The 22,437-nt window shown below is 33.6% G+C and overlaps 2 protein-coding genes across 2 annotated transcripts; one reads left to right on the plus strand and one right to left on the minus strand.

Annotated features, from left to right (window-relative positions):
• Positions 1-166: 166 nt before the first annotated feature.
• LOC133870905 (lecithin-cholesterol acyltransferase-like 1) lies at positions 167-4,143 on the minus strand. The gene is made up of 3 exons (XM_062308178.1): positions 3,645-4,143; positions 941-1,319; positions 167-831 (listed from the first exon to the last, which is right to left on the minus strand). The coding sequence occupies exons 1-3, from the start codon at positions 4,016-4,018 to the stop codon at positions 307-309; spliced, it is 1,278 nt and encodes a 425-aa protein (XP_062164162.1). The 5' UTR covers positions 4,019-4,143; the 3' UTR covers positions 167-306.
• A 17,227-nt stretch (positions 4,144-21,370) lies between these two features.
• On the plus strand, positions 21,371-22,215 carry LOC133870402 (uncharacterized). Its single transcript, XM_062307515.1, has one exon. The coding sequence runs from the start codon at positions 21,576-21,578 to the stop codon at positions 22,053-22,055; it is 480 nt and encodes a 159-aa protein (XP_062163499.1). The 5' UTR covers positions 21,371-21,575; the 3' UTR covers positions 22,056-22,215.
• The last annotated feature ends 222 nt before the right edge of the window (positions 22,216-22,437 follow it).

Raw genomic sequence — 22,437 nt, forward strand, 5'->3', positions numbered from 1 at the left:
TTGAAGCGGGAAAAGAGGCATGTTATAATGTTTATATACTATACAACTGTCACGCTATGTTGACGTGATATTATCAATTCATCATTAATTTTTTTGTTTCTTGTAACAAGGACCGATTCAGTTGTGAATTGACAATCTCATGTAAGTATATATACTAAGCTAATAGTTAGATAATGGCGTTGTATATAGCATCGTTTGAGCATAAAATGTAATCACAAAAGAATGAATAAGCAAGTCTTAAAAGTGTTTTTTGTGGTGTTGCCCAATGACATGATGCATCACAACTAGCTAGCCCTATTAGAATCTTTACACAACAGAATACTCTGCGCGTGAATTGACACCTGAAATTTCTTCTATAATTTCATCAAGTGCAAGGTCGTTACTGAGTACTGACGTATGAGAAACCCCACGAATTTTGATCACCTTAACGGGTTGATTTTTCTTGTTCGACCATAGCGATTCTAGTGCTAACAAGCTCGCCATGTTCACTGTCCCATCTCCATCCCCATAAACAACCTCCGGTTGCTCATCGAAACCACTTTTTCCATAGAACAAAGTCTCTGGCGTCCTTACACCACTCCCGATTATACAAGTGATAGGCACCCCAGGAGCTGCATATTTATCTATCAAAGGCAAAATGCGAGACTTGTAAGGATAAACCCCTTGTGGGAATCCCATGTCATTGAGGAACTGAGCGATGTCATGGGCTGAATAGGTAGTGTTCGGAGTAATTACAAGTGGTTTTTGGCGACCAAATAGTTTGGGATTAGGCATGAGCCATAGGTTGCTTTCTGAGCTCCTTTGCTCCTCTCGTACTTGTAATGGTTCTACCTGTTAAAATATAAATTAAATGATTAAGTACATAGTATCAGAGTAGTTCAAACCTTGTCTCTGTCATTCACCTCTCATTTCAATTAAATAGTTCATGTATTTGACTTACTAGAGGCACTCCAAGTGAATACCCAGAAGCAAAGGTCAGCATCTCCTGCACAGTGCCGCCCCATGGGGCGGAGAGCGCGACAAAGTGTTTGATGAATTTTTGGCGCCAAGAGGGCGGGTTTCGGCTGAGAAGCTGGAGGGCAAAGAGGCCTCCTAAGCTGTGGGAGAGAAGTATCACTGGCTTCCCTCCATTAGAAGAGCTTGCGTTCTCAATTAATTCCTTTAGGTCTTGTAGGAACTTGGAACCCACATGGGATGGGTGACCTTCCGCTGCTAAACCATATCTAAAATCGTATGGAGCTCCAAACAGGGTTTTCCTATTCTCATATCCAATTTGTTCCAGAGATTCCACCAGGGGTGCCATGTATGCTGTAATGTGCCTGTAAATGCAATTACTGTTTGTTTAAAACGGAGCTGCCACACAAATTGCTTAACTATTTAGTCATTTAATTCAACAGCAAAATGATATATAATTAGATGATTACTTTCTTAACTATGAATTTATCTATCAAATAGCAACAATAGCAACACTATGCAATAATATATAGCCATATGGTAAGCTTCAAATAGTTTGATATCTGATACGGTTACTGGTTACAAATCTGTTAATTTGACACTTTTCTTGTGTTTTCATGATGAAAAATGGACCTGTTAAAGCTGATGGGCTTGTGATTAGAGGGCGTTTAACACGACTTCAATCATACAATAACACGTTTCAGCAAGTTGTAAAAGAGTTATAAAAAATTTATACCATTAATCCCATCAAGACATCATTTATATATATATATATATAATATTTATATTCATTTGATATCTCTACTCAAACTATTATTATGCAAGTATTTTGATGTACTCCAACAAAAAGCAAGACTGCGCTCGGTAATATAAGTCCTCCTAGTCGGCATTTCAGGTGGTGTGCTGGGCTAATATACCTCAAAGCCTATAGGACCAAAGACAAGTGGTTAACCTAGGGATGTAAATAAGCCAGTCCGTTCGACAGTCCGCTCGATACCCGCTCGGTTTAGCCCGATCCGAACTCGAGCTCGATACTGTAGAAACTCGATCGTTACTGTTGAAACCCGCTCGATTAGTAAGTGATACATACCCGACTCGCTCGACAAAACTCGATAGAGGCTCGCGAGCTCAACTCGTTTAAAGCTCGACCGGATCGCTCGCCCAACTCGTTAGTTCGACTCGTTAGTTCGTTCATATCTTACATATATATTAGTAAATAGTAAACATAGTATAATATATATAGTATTACATATTAATTATAATACTTTGATAACAATATTGAGTATGTTAAATTAACATATGAAGTTATTAATAGTTAGTATATAACAATATAACAATATTAAATAGTTAGCATATATATATAAACACATATATCACATCACACATGGTTAACAATAGTTATATATTATACTTATATTATAGTTACTTAGTTATATAGAATATATTAGACTTACTATTTGTTCACATTATACATATACCATTGTTTATACTCTGTAGTTATATATAATAACATATTATTAATTTGTTACTTATAAACTATAGTTATGTAATATATTTTATAATATGCCTTATATACTTACATATTATATATTTATGTTATTAATAAATGCATAGAGGTTGTTCATAAATTTGGGCTTGAATTCTGCTTTGATCACTCATTGAAAAATTTAATAGTTTACATCGAGCTCTAGTTGAGCCGAGCTTGTCCAGTAACCCGGCTCGGCTCGAATGTCATTTTCAACGAACTCGAGCTTGAGCTCGAGCTCGCCCGAGTTTTAAACGAGTCGAGCTTGAACATGTAATTTATAGCTCGGCTCGAATTCGAGCTCGACTCATAAACGAGCCAGTCTTGAAATCTTTGAACTCGACTCGGCTCGGCTCGATTACATCCCTAAGTTAACCGGTTCTCTTATTTCAAGTTTTGAGAAACCCGTATTGATTGCAGCCTAGCCCAAATCAAAATACTCATGAAATGAAGCAGGCTTCGACTTGGCTCTATACAGTCTCTACTATGTAGGTATTTTATTTGGCCTTAGCCAAAACTCATCCACCGTTACGGAGCAACTGGAGAGGATCCAGTTCCCGTTACGGAGGACTATTGTCTTAGCGTCTCAGGTTCAAAGTCATGTTGAGTCTTAAGTTATGGGTGTAAAATTATAAGAGTTAATTCAAATTTGATTAATTTAATTAAACCGGTCGATCAGTCCTTCAATCTTAATACGGCCGTTTAAATAAGTGAATAACCCAATCCGTTTAATTAACAAAATTTTCAATTAGTGAGCATGAAAATACCATTTTACAAAGATATTGGTTCGATAATTAAGTTCTTAATTATTGACGATGAGAATAAATTACACTACCGAAATCATATCCTTAGAGCTAAGAATGAGACTGAAGGTAATTTTTTAGTCTTACACATAAGGTTTTAATTTTTTAATAGTACTTGTTAGAGATGTTTTAACTTGTACGGATTATGCTTGTCACAGTGGGTTATGCAGATTGATTCGAAATTAACCTGTTTATTAATCTCATCTAATCATGTTAATCGGTTTAACCCACTAATTATGTGTTACATTTATGTCAAATTCGTGAGTCTTATAAAAAATTGCAACCCAAGTCATCGCTAGCTAACAAGTTTGTTTAATTTACCAAGAAATGTAAAGAAAGATGGGACAGCACAAAGAGCTTACTTGAGATGAGGGTCCAGGTACAGAAGGGACTGGGTGGAACCGAAGTGAGGGACCCTGGTTTCAACCCCAGGAGCATTGCGGTAATCATCCAACTCAGGATCATAATAAAGCATCATGCGCTCGGCAAAGCACTTGGTAAAGGGAGCTAAGAGCACGCTGGGGTCGAACCATAGCCTGAACCAACCGTCCTTGCTCTTCACAACCGGGTTCCACCTGTTGCAGTACAAGCTCGAGGGTCTGTAGTCAGAGGTTAGCCGGGCTTCTAGCTGGTTCCCACCATTCCCAGGTATTAGGATCAAAGGGTGGAGGCTGCTTCCTGCTTGACACGTGTACATCATCACAGCCACTGAGATCAGTGCCAATTTCATGCCCATTAACCTCTCCGGCCAGCCCCGATGGCCGGTAGTGCTACCTGCCTAGCTCGCTCCTCTTCGACGTTGCGTCGTGAGGAAGAGAGAGTTTTGGATTTGCTTGCTGTGCGTGGACTCTGGGGAGTTGTGCAAGTACAAGATGCAACATGTGGTGGGGAATGCCTTTCGTTACTAATAGAGGAACGTCGTCGTTTTCGTTCGCAGAAATCTATTATTGGAGTCGGTTTTAGGTTTATTTTCCCAACATGTAATAATAACGTAACATATTGTTACATTATTTAAAATTTTTAAATAACATGATAGCATGTACAACATGTGACAATATATATACACTAAATTTATAAAATCTAATATTGATTGTAAAATAATTTATTTTGAAATTGAGATGATAATATTTCTTGATTAGTTAAGAATTTCTTAATAGTTACCCAAAGAAACTTTTTGTTGTTGTCGTCTCCGAAAATTAGCTACAAACCGGTTTAATAAGTTGACAAGTGTCTTAAAATTTGTGAAAGACACATGTGACTTTTAATAGCAATACAATATTAAGGCACAAGTGTCTTAAAAGTCATATGTGTCTCTCACATATTTTAGTACACTATTTTTATTTTATTTTTTTAAGCTTCTATATGCTATGTTATATACCTTCTTAATATGAGCCAAAATTTTAATAATTTGGTTTTTACGATTTTGTGTAAGATGTTATCTTCATATATGGCACATAAGGAAGTATTTATTAATATTTAATAAATAAATAAATAGTATATACAGTATTACGGTTAGGTAATTTAATTAATTAAATTACCGTAATGGAATCGTTTAATTAATTTAAAATCAATTAATAATATTATTTATTTGATGTGAGAAACAATACTGTATTTACCATATTTGAGGGTCTCTGACCTAGCCTATAAATTAATAGTATGTGTGCACCATCAGTACGGCAATACAGTCATAGGCATAGGTTAGAAGATCACTCAAATAATATATTTTTGTTCTTTAGATATTCGTGGAAACACTTGAGCAAAGATGGCTAAAGGTAAGCCTAAATTCTCATCTTTTTATTTTCTGATGCGTATGTTAGTTGAGCATAATAAGTTTATATGTTCTTTCATGTGGTATCAGAGCGATTTCTATGCTATTTTGCTCAGCATTAAGTGTTTTGTTGAATCCAGTATTTTTCTTTGCGAACATAATTTGTTTATAATATAATTTATTGTTCGCATACCGTTGAAAATCATACGGGTTTAAGGGTATTTTCCATTTGTTTATACTGTCCGTTTTGTGAAGAACTGCATCTGTGCCTAAAGAGATTTTGTTTTGCATCTGTAAACTTGCACATTGTAAAACATGATTTGTCATGAAACAGCAGTGAAGAAATTGCTTGTGAAAATACTGAAAAGCTATAAAATTTATTGGTTATTGCACTGCAAAACTCACGGGGTTTTGCTGTGATACTCACGAATTCGCTGTAAAACCCATCTTGTCACCACCAGCAGTTCTCCTCCCTTTTTCCCTCCCTCGGTAGGCAATAGGCGCCGTCCCGTCATGGCCGACGTAGTCCGTGTAAGGAGGAGGCTACCTCTCCCCGTCACCGAAACTTGCGGCCCTTACGGGCCCCCCGATTTCTGGGTAAATGGCGACCCCTCTTGGTCGTCGTTGCTGTTGAGCAGCGGCCCTTCATGGCCGCTGTATAAGGTGGCAGTGAGCATAAGGCAGGCGGCCGACGGATGGGGAAGAAGACGGTGCAAGGATTCAAAGTGTTTTCGGGTTGACGGGTTAGGGTTTGTTCGATTTCGGGTAGGGGTTCGACCCATAAGGGAATACGGGTCGGGTTGGGCATCAGGTAGGGATTTTACACCCATTAGCCCAACCGGTTGCTAAGTGGTACGCTCGAGTCTAGACGACTTCGTACGTGGATTTTAAATTTATAAGTTTTACCACTCGCAATAGTACGAATCAATTGTACTATAGTAAGGGTTATCGAACCACAGAAATTTGTGGTTATTTTGCATAACGAAATATTTAAAGGAACGTATTTAACTTAACTTTGAAAATAAAAACAAAGTAAAGGTTGTAGAATTGAAGGTACAACGAATCAAGTGATAAAAAAAAAAAAAATGAAAGCAAACTTAAAAGAAAACTTAGGGTAATGATCTTATCAAATCCTCAACTAATGGAATGCTTAAAGTCTAAACGGATCTTCCTAACATGCATGATATGAGCGCGTAATGGGCGTCAACCATTACGAGGATTTTGACATGAAAATACTTTAGTTAAAACATAATGATAAATCACCTAGTTTCACATCAAACACTTACCACATAAAGATTTAGGGTGCGTTTGGGATTGCGATTTCGTAGACAATAAGTGCGATTTTAAACTAAATCGCAGAACATAGATCGTTTGGGAACTGCGTTTTTAAAAATTGCGATTTGAAAACGCAAAAAATCTGCTTTTTCAAATCGTAGATAAGATGGTGCTTTTTTGAAAACGCAGAATTTTAAAAGGTAAATTCGCGATTTTAAGGGCTAAACTGTGATTTTGCCAAACGCTTAACTGCATTTTTAAAAATCACTTTTTTCAAATCGCACATTTTAAAATCGTTATTTTAAATCGCACTTTTTGAAATCGCAAATCCAAACGGACCCTTAAACTACAATGAAAAAGCAATTATACTACCAAAGGTGTGGGGGATTGATGCTCCCTAGCTTATTACTCTATAAAACATCCTAATAAGCATACACAATACATGAACACCCTAGTTAGGCCACAATGATAAGGTATCTTAGTTTCACACAGATCTATTCCATGAAAAGATTAAACTACAATGGAAAGACGTTTTACACTACCAAATGTATGAAATGACCGGTGCTCCCTGGCATACCCTATAAGGTAACTCTAACAAGTAAACATATATCATGTCAAATACAACCATTGCAAAATACATCGTTCCCTTTCAAGAACGTTGGTTTTATTCAAGAAATCAAGAAAACTCATAGACAAGTATAACTCTTTTTCATGAATAAAATGAATGGAATATTGAAGACAAAACTTTTTAGCATGAGTTTTGAAATCCTATAGCCTTACACAATTATCAAACATATCAAGAAAAACTTAAGAACATTTCATGGCTTTTGGGAAAGATTTGATCAAAACCTTAAGAAAGGGTTTAACTAGACATGAAGTAAACTAATCTAAGCATGAAATCAAAGGAAAACAGTAAAGAAAACAAGATTTAAATAAACTAAGAACACTATATTAATCTAAGAGAATTCGGATTACAAAAGGAAATAAAAAGCACTAAAATTAACTAAGATACACCTGAGAAAATTGAAGCCCCCAAAAGATGCATGAAAAATAACCCTCTTTACAGTCTCCTATTTATATAGAAGAGAGTTTACAAATATCTAAGGAAGATATAAGATAAAATAAGATAAGATAAGAGATATTTCTGAAATTTTTAAGATATTTTGAAAATATCTAAAAATATCTTAGAAAATATAAAAAATATATAAGAAATATCTAAGATATTTAAAATATCAAGGAAGAGTGACATGTCAACATTCGATCGTTCGCATCTCGCACGATCGATTTTTTTCGATTGATGATTCAATCGATCGATTATAAAGTCGATTGATCGATTTGCCTTAGCCAATTCATCACTTGGCATGAGCAACTTTGAACTCTGAAAATGATCAAATCACCATTGATGTATTTTCAGATCTAATTTGAGTGTTTTGAACTAAATTTCAATTAAAGTCTAAAAATAAGACAAAACACTAAAACACAACAAAATATTATATTCACAACACAAACTAGGCATAACAAATGTAAATTAAGGGGTCTTGAATCGAATAATTCAGGACTTATCACTAAGTGGGCTGACCCACCCAAAAACCCGTTGGTCCTATCTAGTATTTTATGTTACAAAAAAAAAAAAAAAAAAAAATCCATTTAAGTGGGTTGACCCAGTTTGGGCCAGCCCTATATAGAGACCCAACCTGATTAGGTGGGTTGACCCAATTGGGTCAGCCCAATACAGCAACCCATTTCAGTAGCCCATCAAAAATTAAAAATAGTAGGCTTATAACTTGGGTTGACCAAGTGTAAAGGGCCTAAGGCCACCTACTAAACCATTGGGCCATGTTTTTTTATTATGTCCTCATATTGCAATTTTATTTCTTTTACGATTTGCATTGATCTGTATTAAAATTATTATTTCTTTAATACATAAATTGAGGAATATATTTTAATTGTTGAATCTATATTGTATAAATATAAATTGCTTGATACCTAGACCTAAGAATAATTAACAATACCATATAAGTTGGTGTGTTTACAACACTATCTAATAATGCAATGTCTGAAAAAGTTATGGCAAGGAATTCTTGGGATTTAAGAGTGTCCATGTGACTCCCCTCACTTTCCTGGGAACTCACCTGCTTGTACCTTGGAGAACACCGTTTACCCTATTTTTGTATTGGTTTGTTTTATTCTTGGGGCCATTTGGGGCATCTATAAAGTTGTTAGATGTTAATGAAGTCGCAATTATTATGATAATTATGCATTTACTTACATGATTTTAATTATTTCAATGTCAAGCTTTTATTACTCATATATTATTATTTAAGAATTTTGTGCATAATTTACAGTTATGCTTAAGAGCATTTTAAAGTTATGATTTATGCATAATTACAGTTATGATTAAGAGCACTTCAAAGTTATGGATTATGCATACTTACAGTTATGAATAAAAGCATGTCAAAGTTATGATTATAGAGCATTCCAAAGTTTATGATTTATACATGAATACAATTTTAAATGAAAAGAGGATCTAAAGTTTAAATTCTGCACATGACTATAGTTATGAAAACGGCTCTTACAGTTTTAAAGTAAAGTGTACAGTTATAGCAGAGCCTACAGAATTACAAAAAACGTTCATGTGCAGAAATTGTTTAACCCTGAGACACTATTACAGTTATGATCGGTACCATATAAGGTAGCATGACAAGCATATTAAAAGACGGTGTGTGCTACCGGCCGGGGTTGGCCTTCACCTAGGGAAGTTCTCCAACTCGGCGACTCTCCCCTGTGACGACAGGCTGAGTCTATAGGTTCTTTGGACAAAGCCAACGTGCTCCGCTCACGGGAAATAGCTGTGTAGAGTCTATAAAGGGGTAAACTACAGTTACAGCTTTTAAGAGAAAATAAATGAAAAGGATTTACTTGATCATTATAAATTTCTTATGCCATTACTCATGTTCACTTACTCATAAATTTTGTTTAATTATTCATTAAGTTATTTTGCATAAACTGTCATTATGCATGACTAAAAATTATGGCATGAAGATTTTATAGCATGTTTTATTTCTTTGGTGTTGTGCTTTTTTTACTGAGTTATCGAACTCACCCATTTTCTTTATTACCCTTTTCAGATGAAGGTTTACATCATTGTCATGAGGGGGGGAGTTCCGGTGGGACTCCTCGTCGTTAGTGATCCACAGATATGGTCGTATCAGTGAGAAACTTGGACCCACTACTCAGTTGATTAGCAAAAGATGTAGCCATCTGTAAATAGTAGTAGTTTAATTCCTGAGGACTCCACCATTGACATGGATCGTAAAGCTAAAAAATTAAAATAATACAACTTTATTTTGTTATGGTAACTGTACACATTACCGTCCCTTAAATAGATAGGAGGTTATCTAGCAATTATGATTGTTAGTTTTTTTTTGTATTACCTCCTTACTTTTGAGATGTAAATAACTTTTAACCCTAGTGTAATATTTTTTTGATATTGTTAATGTTGATAGTAGAATTAGTTTTATTACTTGTGTCTTAGGACTCTTTGTCTTTATTTTTACATAGACTTACTCGGTTCGCGTTTCCCCTTATAACCCAAAATGGGGGTGTGACAAAAGTTATCAGGGATTTATTCCTAAATGGTTTAGGGCCAAAGATTTTATAAAGGTTGTTTATGAACATTTACTAAGTTCAAATAAAGCTTGACCAACACCCTAATAGAAAAAGCTTTAAAGACAAACATTTTACAGTTTTTAAAGTGTTTATAATCTCATTATGGGAATGAAAGATATTATAGCTTTAACTTAAGTTCCTAAATGTTGAGATTTTTTGAGTCATTATTGGTCTATTTCATTTTTTGAATTCTCTTTTCTAAGTGTAGAATTTTATCTTTTAACACACATAAGGATAAATGGTTAGTAAAAGAACTTCTAACCATGTGTGTTTAAGAAGATGAGAGAATCCATAAAGTGTTCATATTATCATTCAAGAAAATACCAATAAATGCAATCATGTTCATCAGTAAAAGCACGAGAATAAGGTGCCGATAAATACTATAGCAATCAAGACAATTATTTCTTCTGTAATAAAGAAAACTGGGAGCATATAAAGAAAGATTGCATAAAATATGAGAAATGACTTAAAATAAATATAATCTCATATATCTAGTGTGTTGTGAATCTCTTTTAGTGACTCATTTAAATATATTGTGGATTGACTATGGTTTAACAATCCACATTGTCAACAAATGCAGAACACGTGTTTTTATTGGAGGTTGTTGGGATCTATAGGTTAATTTTAAAATTCAGTTAGAATTTTGACCTCAAAATATTTTCTATTCCATAATCTTTTATAAATTTATTTTCTAGTTTAGTTTGTTAAATATTTCAATTTATTTTAAACTTGAAATTTTTTCATATTTTGGGTGGAATATTGGTTGAGGGTCTATTTAAAATTGACCTATATTCAAACTTTTGAAACAAAATTATTTCTGCATATTGATGTTGACAAATAATGGAGTCTTTGTGAATTTAAAAATGCTTTTGTTATGGCATTGGAGATTGAAATATATATCCATATAGAAAATAAAAGTCAGTAAATAATAATTTACTGACTTTGGTACTTGTGTGGATTGCATAAGTGAAAGCATACCAACAAGACCACTAAATGTGCCGAAGAGAGCCTTTTGAAATTCTTGAAATCATGTACATTGAAAGGTGTTGACATTTTTCATAATTATTGCCTAAATGGTCAGAGATATTTTTATCTCTATTAGTGATGACCATATAAGATTTATGTATCTCTATCTTCTAAATGATAAGTCTGAGGGTATTGAAAGCATTCAATACCTATAAAGTAGAAGAAGAGAAATAATATGAAGATTATAAGATCTGATATAGGCATAGAGTATTAAGTTAGGTACACACAAAAGGGAAATGATTAGTAATACTAATCTGCTATTACTCTTATGGAGTAAAGCCTTGAAGACCGTTATATATATGTTAAACAGCATTCCATTTAAGGTTATCCTTGAGACACATTTTATAAAATAAATGGAAGCATAGTTTAAATTATTTACACATATAGGGTTGCTCTGCTAAAGTGAAGATTTACCATCATTGCCTAAGGAAATTAAATTCAAGGACAACAAACGGATCTTTTATAGGCTATCCAGTAAACTTTAAGGGGTTTTCATATTTTATTATCCTTCATATAATCCTAAAGTTGTTGATTGTAAAATTTTTAGAAGATGTTGAACCTAGTGGGAGTGTCTATCCTCAAAATATTTTACTTAGAGGAAACACAAGAGTTGATGGAAGATCCTTTATATGAAGGATCTTTGATTGTACTTATGAAAAATCAAATTGATTACCCTGAGCTACAATCAGTTTTAGAATTGTCAACTCATGAAGAATAGGTTCAGTTTGAATCTACTTAGACTTTGCAAAATGTAAAGGAAGTAGAATTAAGAAAATCCTATAGAATAAGGAGATTAACAATCTCTAGTGATTATGTTATATACCTCAAGAGTTTGATTTTGATGTCAGGCCTAAATATGATCCAAAGTTGCTTTCACAAGCCATGAGTGGAGATAATTCCACATTGTGATACAGTAGCTCATTTTGATCTAGAGTTACATCAAATGAATGTGAAAAAAACTTTATTGAATGAGGATCTTAAAGATGAGGTTTACATAATACAACCTAAAGGTTTTATAAATAACAGTCAAAATGCTTGCGAATTAAAGAATTCTATTTATGGGTTGTGACATATCTCTCATCGGTGGTATACTTTTTACAAGGTTATTGCTTCATTATTTATTGAAAAACCTTGTTAATTAGTATATATACCTTAAGGTCAGTGGGAGTAAAGTAATATGTCTAGACCCATGTGTAGATATTATTTTTGCAAGTAGAGATTTAGGTTTGCTACATGAAGTTTCTTTCACAAAACTTTGAAATGAAGAATTTGTGTGAAACCTCTTATGTCTTTTGATATAGAGATTCACAAAGACATAAAGAACATTAACATTGTCTCTGAAGGCCTACATTGAAATTTTGTTGGGAAGATTTATTTTGAAGGATTTTGCACATTCAGTAGCAATTAAGAGGAACCAATTCAAAACAGATTAATGTCCCAAAATGTATTGGAATAAGGGTAGAGGAAAAGTTTTTTGTAAGCATCTGCATTATGCAACCTAATGCAAGCATATGCTTGCACTAGACTTAACTATTGGATTGACAGTAAGAATATTAGGTCAATAAAGTGCTGCATATAAAGTCTTGCGGTATACGCAAGGAACCAAGAAGTACAACTTAACCTAAAGATACAATTTCCATTTGGAGGTGGTTAGTTGTTCAAATTTGAGTTTTGTTGATTGTGTAGATAGTAGAAAGTCTACTTTAGGGTATATATCTTTTTATTGAGGGATATATCTTAGAGATGCAGTAAGCAAGCTATAATTGATACGTCTATCAAGAAAGCTAAAATTCTTACATGCTATGAATTTGGTACACAGGCATGATGGATGAGACATTTTTGTTGAAAGTCTCAATATTGTCGATTTTTACAGTTAAACTATAAAGATACTCTGCGGTAATTCTACTATAGTTTTATTTTATAAGAATAAATAGTAGAAGCAGAAGTACATTGACATTAAGTATCTCAGTACGAGAGATAACATTAAGATACATAAAGGGTCTATTGAGCATATAGGTATTGAATTAATGATTGCGGATCCCATGACTAAAAGTTTACTGGTAAATAAAGTATAAAGTCATGCAGAGTATATGAAATTCATTAATTCATTTTTGCTTGATTAAGTTGGTTTGTCTCTTTTTGGTCTATAGACATGAAGTTATTATAATAAAGATTTTGTGTAAATTTGTTATTTTATCCATGAGGATAAATAAAGTTGAACCCGAATGACTTATAGGAAGTTCATTCATAAAGCTTGATTATCCATAAAGTATTCATGTGTAATACCCCGGAAGATACTACACCTAGGATGATAAATGGAATCGATTGAGCGACTTTATAGTTTATCGAGTGACTTTATTATCCAGTGCGACGCAATTTACGTGTAAACAACAATAAACGATTTTCAACCTTTGATTTTTGGACCCACACCATGTTCTCGGTTTTAGATGATCTTGTCCCCTTCTAGTTAGTATAGTTAGCCCAATTTAATTCAAAACCAACTAGATTTTCATAGATATTTAGTAATTATTACCTAAAGATATGAAAATCCTATTCTAAAAGATATGGGAGATTTGGCTACGATTTTGGATGATTGGTTGGCTTAAATCCGGCCATTGAAACCCCCAGCTGCTGGCTTGATCTCAGCCATTCAAGGTTACTATATATAACATGCATGGGTGATTGAATTCCATGAAGAAAAACCAAGAATTCAGCCCAACACCCTCTCCGTTCTTGCTGTCTCCTCCCCTGTTTCAATGCAGAAACTCTAAGCTTGAAAATCTCCTTGCTTCATCATGTTTTCAAGCACCTAGTAAGTTAAATTAGAGCTTAAAATTGCCCTCTTATCACCCAAAACCAGCAGGAACCAAGCGAAAAACAACCCCTGTTTTAGGCCAAGAAAACAAAGTGTCGTTGGTTGGATTTTCTAGTTTAGACAAGTAACTCATTATCTTCATTTGAGTCACTAGACTCACTATAAAGCAGCAGCAACAGTAAGTGATTTCTCTCCTAAATTTCTCAAAGAATAAGCAATCCTTTCTTGCGTTAAACTATGACTTGTTTTACTACTTTGAAGAAGCAATAATCGGTTAATTATATGTATATATATTTATGGATCTCTATTGTTCTTTCAAGGCAAAATCAGCAAGCAAAATCAAGCATAAAAGTGTTTGTGTGTGAGGTTGATAAGTATGTGAGTGGATGTGTGTGCATGAAGGAGAAAGGGATATGTGCTTATGTGCTTCAAAAGGAGAAATAGTGAGTATGTACAGCAAGTATGTGTGTTGAAATTGGTGCAATTGAATGTGTTGTTAAGAACCATGGATGTGTGAATAAGGTGAATATTTATGTAGAAGTATATGTGTATGTGTGTGAGTTATATATATATACTAGTTGGAACTAATGGTTAATAAAAGAAGATATTAGATTGTATTTATAGTAGTTTCATTACTTAATAATCTAAAATGGCGATCAATATCATAATTAAGACAACCAAATATCAATACCGTTACATCATCCAACTTATAAATGGCAGTGTTAGAATGATTGTTATAGTAATTTCTTGAGAATAAATATAGTGAAAATAATAATTGTTTTGTAGTGCCTTTAATTAATCTATTATTATTGCATGATTATGATTATGCAATTTTGAGGATAACCGTTGAAGCAAACTAGTAAGTATCTCTATACTTACTGAGGACGAAGTTGGTTGATTTTTCTTATAATATTATGATTACTATTTTATTTACTTGTTTGCATATGTAACTTTGCATATTTTGTTATTTTAATAAGCTGTCTAATAACAAGCTGTTGGATCAAGATTCACAGTGGGTACGTGAGGCTTCACTTGAGTTCCAAGGTTTTCAGTAAATGAGGAAGTACCCGAAAAAAGAATATTAAATACAAAAACTGATGTACCAAGGTCACCAAGGAAACCAAGGTTTCCAGGAGCCAAGGCTTCCAACGAATATAATTAAAAGTTAAAGGGAGGAAGCCTAGGCTTCAAATAAAACGCTAACCGCGCCAAGGCCAACAGAGGAGTGGAAAAAGGGAAATACCTAAAATTTTGCACTTAAAACTATCATTGCTTTATGATTATGTTTATATTCAATTTATGTCTATGATTTACAACCATAGATTATATTTTGCATATACATGTGATTATAAGACCATTGCATTATGTTGCATTTATTAAATAAATCAGCATTCATATTATTATGGGAAACAGTTGACTCACTTTAGTATTTTATGTTGTTGTTTTCTCCCTGTATTGTGTGATAATTCAAGTTATGAAGAATAAGAATATCAGGACTATCCAGACTCTTAGATGGTTCCTGATACTGGTTTTTGAAGCTAGATTGCCATCTTTTTGGGAACTACCCTGTTATAGTTAATTAACATAGCTTAAGATAATATTTATAATTCTACAGTTATGTAGTTATTAAACCTTAGATATTTTGGCTAGTATGACTATTTATGCCCTGTGAGGCATGGCTACTACTGCTTGTATAATTATACTGACTGGCTTATTATATATATTTTGAGGTATTTCAGTAGAAGTTCTGAGGTGTCATTTAATTCCTAAGTCTGTATTACATCTATATATAATCTGTTGCCAATATTTAAATCTGATAAGTTAGTAATGTCACGTGAAAATTCAAAAAATTCCACTTACGATTTTTTGTAAAAGCGGGGCGTTACATCATGTAAGGAGTGTTTTACATTGTGATACATGGAAGGGACGACATAATTTTATAATAGTTTTACCGCCATGATTCATGTGAAACATTTATTATCTGAGTGGGAGGATTCCATAAGTGATTGACCAAACTAAAGAACTTAATACCATAGGGTTATGTGTCATAAAGGCCAAGTGAGAGAATGTAAGATATTATCTCCATATATGGCCTATATGCCACATAAGGAAGTATTTATTAATATTTAATAAATAAATAGTATATACGGTATTACGGTTATGTAATTTAATTAATTAAATTACTATAATGGAATCGTTTAATTGATTTAAAATCAATTAATAATATTGTTTTCTTGATGGGAGGAACAATACGGTATTTACCATATTTGAGGGTCCTTGACCTACCCTATAAATTAATAGCCTGTGTACACCATCAATACAGCAATACAGTCATATGCATAGGTTAGAAGATCACCCAAATAATATATTTTTGTTCTTCAGATATTCGTGAAAACGTTTGAGCAAATATGGCTAGAGGTAAGCCTAGATCATCATCTTTTTATTTTCTGCTGCACATGTTAGTTGAGCATAATAAGTTTATATGTTCTTTCATTTTGGTCATTTGCAGATCTATGCAAAAAGATTTGGATCAATAAAAAAATTTGACTATTTGAAATAAAAATAATTGACGATCGCATGTTAAAAGTGGGTGATGCAATGTTAATCTTGGGTTATTGACCGAGGATAGTCTTGCATTTTTATATGGAGACATGATATATTTGTAACTTCTGTACAACTTAAACAATTTTTTTTTTTTTTTTTTTTTTTTTTTTTTTTTTAAATCAACCACTGAAAATGTAGGACCAATATATAGAAAAATAGATTCAATGGTTAGTTTGAAAAAAAATTGTTGAAATTGTACAAGAATTATGTCAAGAGTTGTACAACAAACACTTCTCTTTTATATGAATGGACCCTAATTGAATTGAAAATGAGATCAGATCTCATACAATATATATATATATATATATATATATATTTTGTTGGTTATCTCAAAAATATGATATTTCAGTGGAGAGGATCATATTCCTTGATTAGGGAAGAATTTCTTAATGGAGTTGAAACTAGTTTATGTCTCTAATATTTATATATAATATTAGGGTTAAATGCTTATTTTGTACTTATGGTAAGGCTCTTTATCAAATGGACACATTGGTTTCAAAAATATCATAAATATTAAATAGCACACATATGCCTTATTTATATTATTTCAAAATTTTAAAAGAAAACAAAAAAAAGAAAAGAAAAGAAAGACGGGGTAGTTTTTTGAAGAGACAGATTATTTATAATTAAAATAAGTGGGCAGTTATCAAATAACCACCACCTTACCCACTACTTTTTTTTTTTTTTTTTTTTTTAATTTTTTTTTTTTATAAATACATTTAAAAAAGAGAATAAAGGAAACACTAAAGAGAAGGGGATCTTTGCCACCTCAACCTCAACTTGATAATCCCTAAATTGAGACAATTGAATTTTCGTCGGCACTCCGCAGGAATCTCTATGATAAAGTTCAATTTGAAATAAACTTTAATATTTCGATGACGGTCAAGCTATGCAAAAACTGGACACGTACGCTTTTCGTAGCAAAGGGAACCCAATGAAAGCACCCCAAATTTCATTGACCAACTGCTTTGATCAATACCAAATCCTATGAGATTATCGTTTGTAGTAAATGAAGTGAATCTTGTTTCATTACGTAATACCAAAACAATTAAGGAACATTTATTTTTATTTTTTCTAATTAATTAAGGAGCACTTGACTTGTCTTTAACTTTTTTTTAGGAGAGAGTTCACATGTTTGATAATGTTTTTTCAAACTATTAAAAATTGTCATAATGATGAAAATATTCTTAATAAAATAAAATAAAAATAAAAATAAAAACTAAAAATGAAAAAACCAGGGGTGATTTTTTTTTTTTTTTTTGTTCTTGGTTTTGTAAAAGATTTATTTATTTTTTTCGAATATATTGGGATATTTTTGTCTTATTGCAAAAATTTTAAGGTTATTTTTGCCTTTTTTTTTTTTTTTTTTTTTTTAGCCTTGACTCTTGAGGGACATGACAAGTTTTTTGGTAGTTTAATTTGAGGAAACATTGTCCAATTTGATAGTTTGAAGACATTATTAATTTAGTAGTTGTTTGAGAGAATATTTAGACTTTTTTTTTTTTTTTTTTTTTTTAATTATTATTTTTTGTATATTTTCAGTCACATAATGTGAATTATTCAAAGATGAATTTTTGAATGCTACAAGTGAGGGCGTAGGAGTGTGCATAACTTAATCCTGAATGAACAATTTTTTTTTTTTTTTATAAATTGGTTTGTAGAAAATTTCATATTACTCACATATAAGATTGACATATGTCATTTGGCATGTGAAAAACACATATTGTATTAATAGCATGTTCTTCTCACATGTTTTTTTAATATGTTTTTTTTAATAGCATTAATAAAAAAATATATGTTTCTCGTATGTTTAAATAATACATATCACTTTTATACATGAATTATATGAAATTTCTTACAAACTAATTTATAAAAAATTTATGTCCATCATGAATATACTCGATCTTCTATTTGATGTGAGCTTCAGCCAATGGTGATGCGTGCGTGACGTTCCAAGCCCATCACCACGGGCCCTATATTAGAAATTATTATTGAAGAAAAACTGTTATAATGTTTGAAACGAAAGCCTCTTTTTTTTTTTTTTTTTTTTTTTTTGTCTTTTTGGTTAAATCTTAATTTTTTCCTAAATAAATTTGACCACTAACGAGTTCAAACGAGACAATTCATATCTCCCCTTATCCTATCAATTTCTCTTATGCAGGCGATTAGGAGTGACCATTCGTATGTATTTTGTAATTTTGTACATGGATAACGATTGAAAGATGAGTTACATAAATAAATAAATAAATAAATTCTGAAAAGATGTTTTGATTCCTTATCGTTTAGAATTGAAATTGAGGCGCACAATATTTTAGTCATTCATTTTATGATAAAGAATTGCCCAGTCTACTCCATCTTCCTGTTTTTCCTCGCATTGCCCTACCTCTTTCGTCCTTTCTTACTTCTCATTGAAGATGATTGCCCAAGGGAAACCGATACGATGGGCGCCTAGTCGCCTACAGTTGTCAAACTGTCCAGCCGCCCCCTTGATGGTTAACAACAGTAGTCCGAGGCCCACAACCCAAATCACCATGTTTACACCAATTTTGCTTTGATTGATGCGACATGTTTTACTTTTGAGTAAAGTTTATGTATTTTTATTTAAATTATTATCTAATTGATAATGTTTTTTTTTTTTAATTTAAATAATATCTTCTCAAACTAATAAAAATTGTCAAAATATATCCGATGATGAAAATACCCTCAATAAAATAAAATACTAAAAATTGGAAAACAAAAATATATGAAAAATAAATACATAAAAACTAGGGGTAGCCAAATTTAAAAATTAAAAGAAAAAATAAAAAAGTTTTCAATTTTTTTTTTTACAAAAATTAAAATTTTCATTTTTTTTAAATATTTTTTTTTAAATTAAAATTATTTTTTCTTTTTCTTTTTTTGAATTTATAGGGGTATTTTTGTATTATTCAAAAAATTATAAGGTCATTTTTATCTTTTTTATAACTTTAGGAGGACATCGAAATTTTTTTATTTTTTTGGTGGTTTCAGAAAACATGGTCAATTTGGTGGTATTTTGAGGGGTATATGAACTTCTTTTTTTTTCTTTTTTTTTTTCTTTTTTTTTTTTTTTCTTTTTTAACTTTTTAATGTGCAAATAAGAAAACGGTTACAAGGAATAAAAAAACTGAAAAATGAAAATACAATGCAAAAATAAAAATAAAAATAAATAATAAGAAATGAGTTAAAAAATGATCCGGTCCTTTGGATCTTGATTAAAAGACCAAGAAATAGCACCATCGAGTGATGTTTGAAGTAGAGAAATGTAAGACTTCTTAAATTTTCTTTCAAAATTTTGTTTGTTGAAGGAGAGACATTGATTTCCATCTAGATCAGTTGAAGAGGAGAAACGATCTCTGGTTGTACAAATATGCATGTCAAGATTAAACGCAAAATGATACATAAATATGACGTGATATAAGTAAGTTTTTACGTCGACAATCTTTCTCTATCTCTATGTCTCTCGTGGGCGTCTCTTCTGAATACAACCTAGCAGTTTGTGGATCGCCGGGAAGGGGGGCTTAGAAGCCCCCCTTCCCCGGTGAAATTTTTTGCTTCCTCCATGGTGTGTACCATGGGGATGGTAGTCTTTCTCTCAGTCGTTTAGGCTGTGGAGTTTTGTTCTCCGAGTCCTCTGGGCTCTGGAGTTTGTGTGTATTTGTGTTTGTTTTCTTTTCTGTTCTTCTCGTTCTCTAGCAGGAGGTCCTTCCCGAGGCGTTCGGCGGGGTGTTCTTGTTTTCGTTTTGTCTCGCCGGTAGAGCGTATTTGTGCCTAAATTGTTTCAACTTTTGATGCTAGATCTACGTTTTTACATCGGCTTTCTAGAGACACGCGCCGCTTAGATGGGTTCACCGGTGTCTTCTTGCTCCGCCGCTGTTTGTTTCGGCTGTCGGGATCATCGGTGACCGCCGCGTGATTGTTACGCGCCAATGAAGTTTTCTCTTCAACCGACGCGTGGAGGTCTCGTTCTGGCATTTTTTCGCCGTGCAAAGGCGGCGGTCGGGCACTGGGTGGCTGATCTGATGGCTGGTGGTTTCGGGGGAGGCGCGTGTTGTACACGCGCCGGTCTCCGGCGAAGACAGTGTTCCCCTCTGACGTTTTTGGATTGTATTTTCTACTAGATGTGTTTGTGTATTCTCTTGTTTTTAGGTACAGTTGCTTATGTGTGGCTCAAGTTTTACTAGAATTTTCTTTGTTAGGGGGCTGATTGTAATTTTAGTGAAATTTGAGATTCTACATATGTAATTGTTTTTTAAGTCAGATCTTTCTGACTTAAGAGTGTGTGGAGAATTTGTCCCTCATTGTTCATGATGTAGCCTTTGGGCATCCAGAAATTAAATAGCACATGCTATTTGTTCAAAAAAGTAAGTTTTTACGTATGGCCCTTTAATATATATATATATATATATATATTAACTACTTAAAATATTACCATTACTCTTACTCTTAAGTAAAACTTGCTCAACGAACTAAAATCTTATTCAATGCATTTTTTTAACTTAGAAAATGCAGCAGGCCGGCTAAACAGAGATTGAGTTAAGATTGGACCCACCGCCACTCTCTACGGTTATATTTTTGCCCCTTGCATGATTGCATCTTCTTTTCTTTGTGTCGGGACCCAATTAGCCAAAAATGGGGACATGGCTGTCTTGTTATTTATTTCAAAATATATATGTTGTCAATGAAATTTACGTAAAGAAGCGAAAAGTTCCTTTCAGGAAGGTGGGATTGGGGTTGGTTTGCACTCCAAGAGATTAGCTAGGAAACCCGATGACTCAGCAAACGATATGAAAGTGTGAATGGCATACATGTTGAGAGCGGCAGTCAACTCAATCACAATCCTGCATTTTTAATTTGGCCCACCTTTTCTGACACAGGATTAGTCTTTAGTCAGCTCGTTCTTATCTGGTTTTCTAATCCGGCGTGCTTTGAGAAAGTCCAATCGCACCGTCACCCACCTTCTTCTACCTCTTCCTTAATTGCCTCTACAAAGCCATTCCTTCAGACTCACTCCGTCACCAATATCTACCCTCCCTCTCTGAATTCGTTAGGAAGGTTTTTTCTGTCACAGATCTTTCTTTAACTTTTCATCACTGTGTCAGTAGGAATTAGCGCAAGATGGGAATCAAGGGACACCACCAAAACAAGTTCGTCCGGTTCATTACAATACCCTTTAGGATTCTGGGCAAAACAAGAGACTTTTACGTCCGAAGCATGACGAGCTGCGCACAGGGAGTGGGCTACAGCCAGAGCATGGGCAGCGCGGCAACCTTGCCTAAGAGCTTCAGTGTCAGCTCGTCGAGGGGCGGCGATGACGAAGATTTTAGAGAGCTTATGAGAGCTGCCTCCGCTAGGACTTCGGTTGATAGGCTTGACATGGATATGATTCTCAAGCAGCAGGCGGCGACCCAGTCCGCCGCAATGATGATGGCCGGATCCAAGGGATTGCCCAAGTGCTCTAGCGTCGGAATGGGCAAGATCGATGAGGACAGGCCGTGTGATTTTGAAGAAGCTGTTGGTGCTGGCGGCGTGAAGGCGGATTTGTTTTATCCAAGAAGCAGAAGCTACGCTGTCACAAAGAGAAGTGTTGTGTTTTGATCGTCATCGATCTCCTGCAAACATTCTTGTAAAAGATGCATGTTGGGTGGGAGAGTAGTAAGAATTACTCTCTCGTTTTGGTTCGTTTTATTAATCTTTTGTCATTTGAAATGTTTTATATTAAAGGTGAATCAAATGGAATTGGGTTTGTTTTTTTTTTTTTTTGGACAATTTGTTATCAAATAGGATTATTCAGCCCCCTTCGGCCCTTCCCCCTACTCAAATGTTTTAAAAAACTTCTCATTTTAAAGGATAAGGCCTTAAATTTGGTCACCAATGGCAATGAATTATGTACGTAAATGGACTTCTTTCTTGGGCGTTGGTTGTTGAAAATGAGAAATTGCTCTAATTTGTAAGCATTACAATTCTGCAGGTCAAGTAA

The sequence above is a fragment of the Alnus glutinosa genome, chromosome 6, assembly GCF_958979055.1.
Source record: "Alnus glutinosa chromosome 6, dhAlnGlut1.1, whole genome shotgun sequence".
In the NCBI taxonomy this organism is placed as follows: Eukaryota; Viridiplantae; Streptophyta; class Magnoliopsida; order Fagales; family Betulaceae; genus Alnus; species Alnus glutinosa.

Excerpts from the sequence above, each read along its gene's own strand:
- LOC133870905 (XM_062308178.1), bottom strand. The coding sequence starts at position 4,018 with ATGGGCATGAAATTGGCACTGATCTCAGTGGCTGTGATGATGTACACG. Across the intron at positions 1,320-3,644 it reads TACCTGGACCCTCATCTCAA|GCACATTACAGCATACATGG; the intron begins GTAAGCTCTTTG and ends TTGCATTTACAG. Across the intron at positions 832-940 it reads ATTCACTTGGAGTGCCTCTA|GTAGAACCATTACAAGTACG; the intron begins GTAAGTCAAATA and ends ATATTTTAACAG.
- LOC133870402 (XM_062307515.1), top strand. The coding sequence starts at position 21,576 with ATGGGAATCAAGGGACACCACCAAAACAAGTTCGTCCGGTTCATTACA.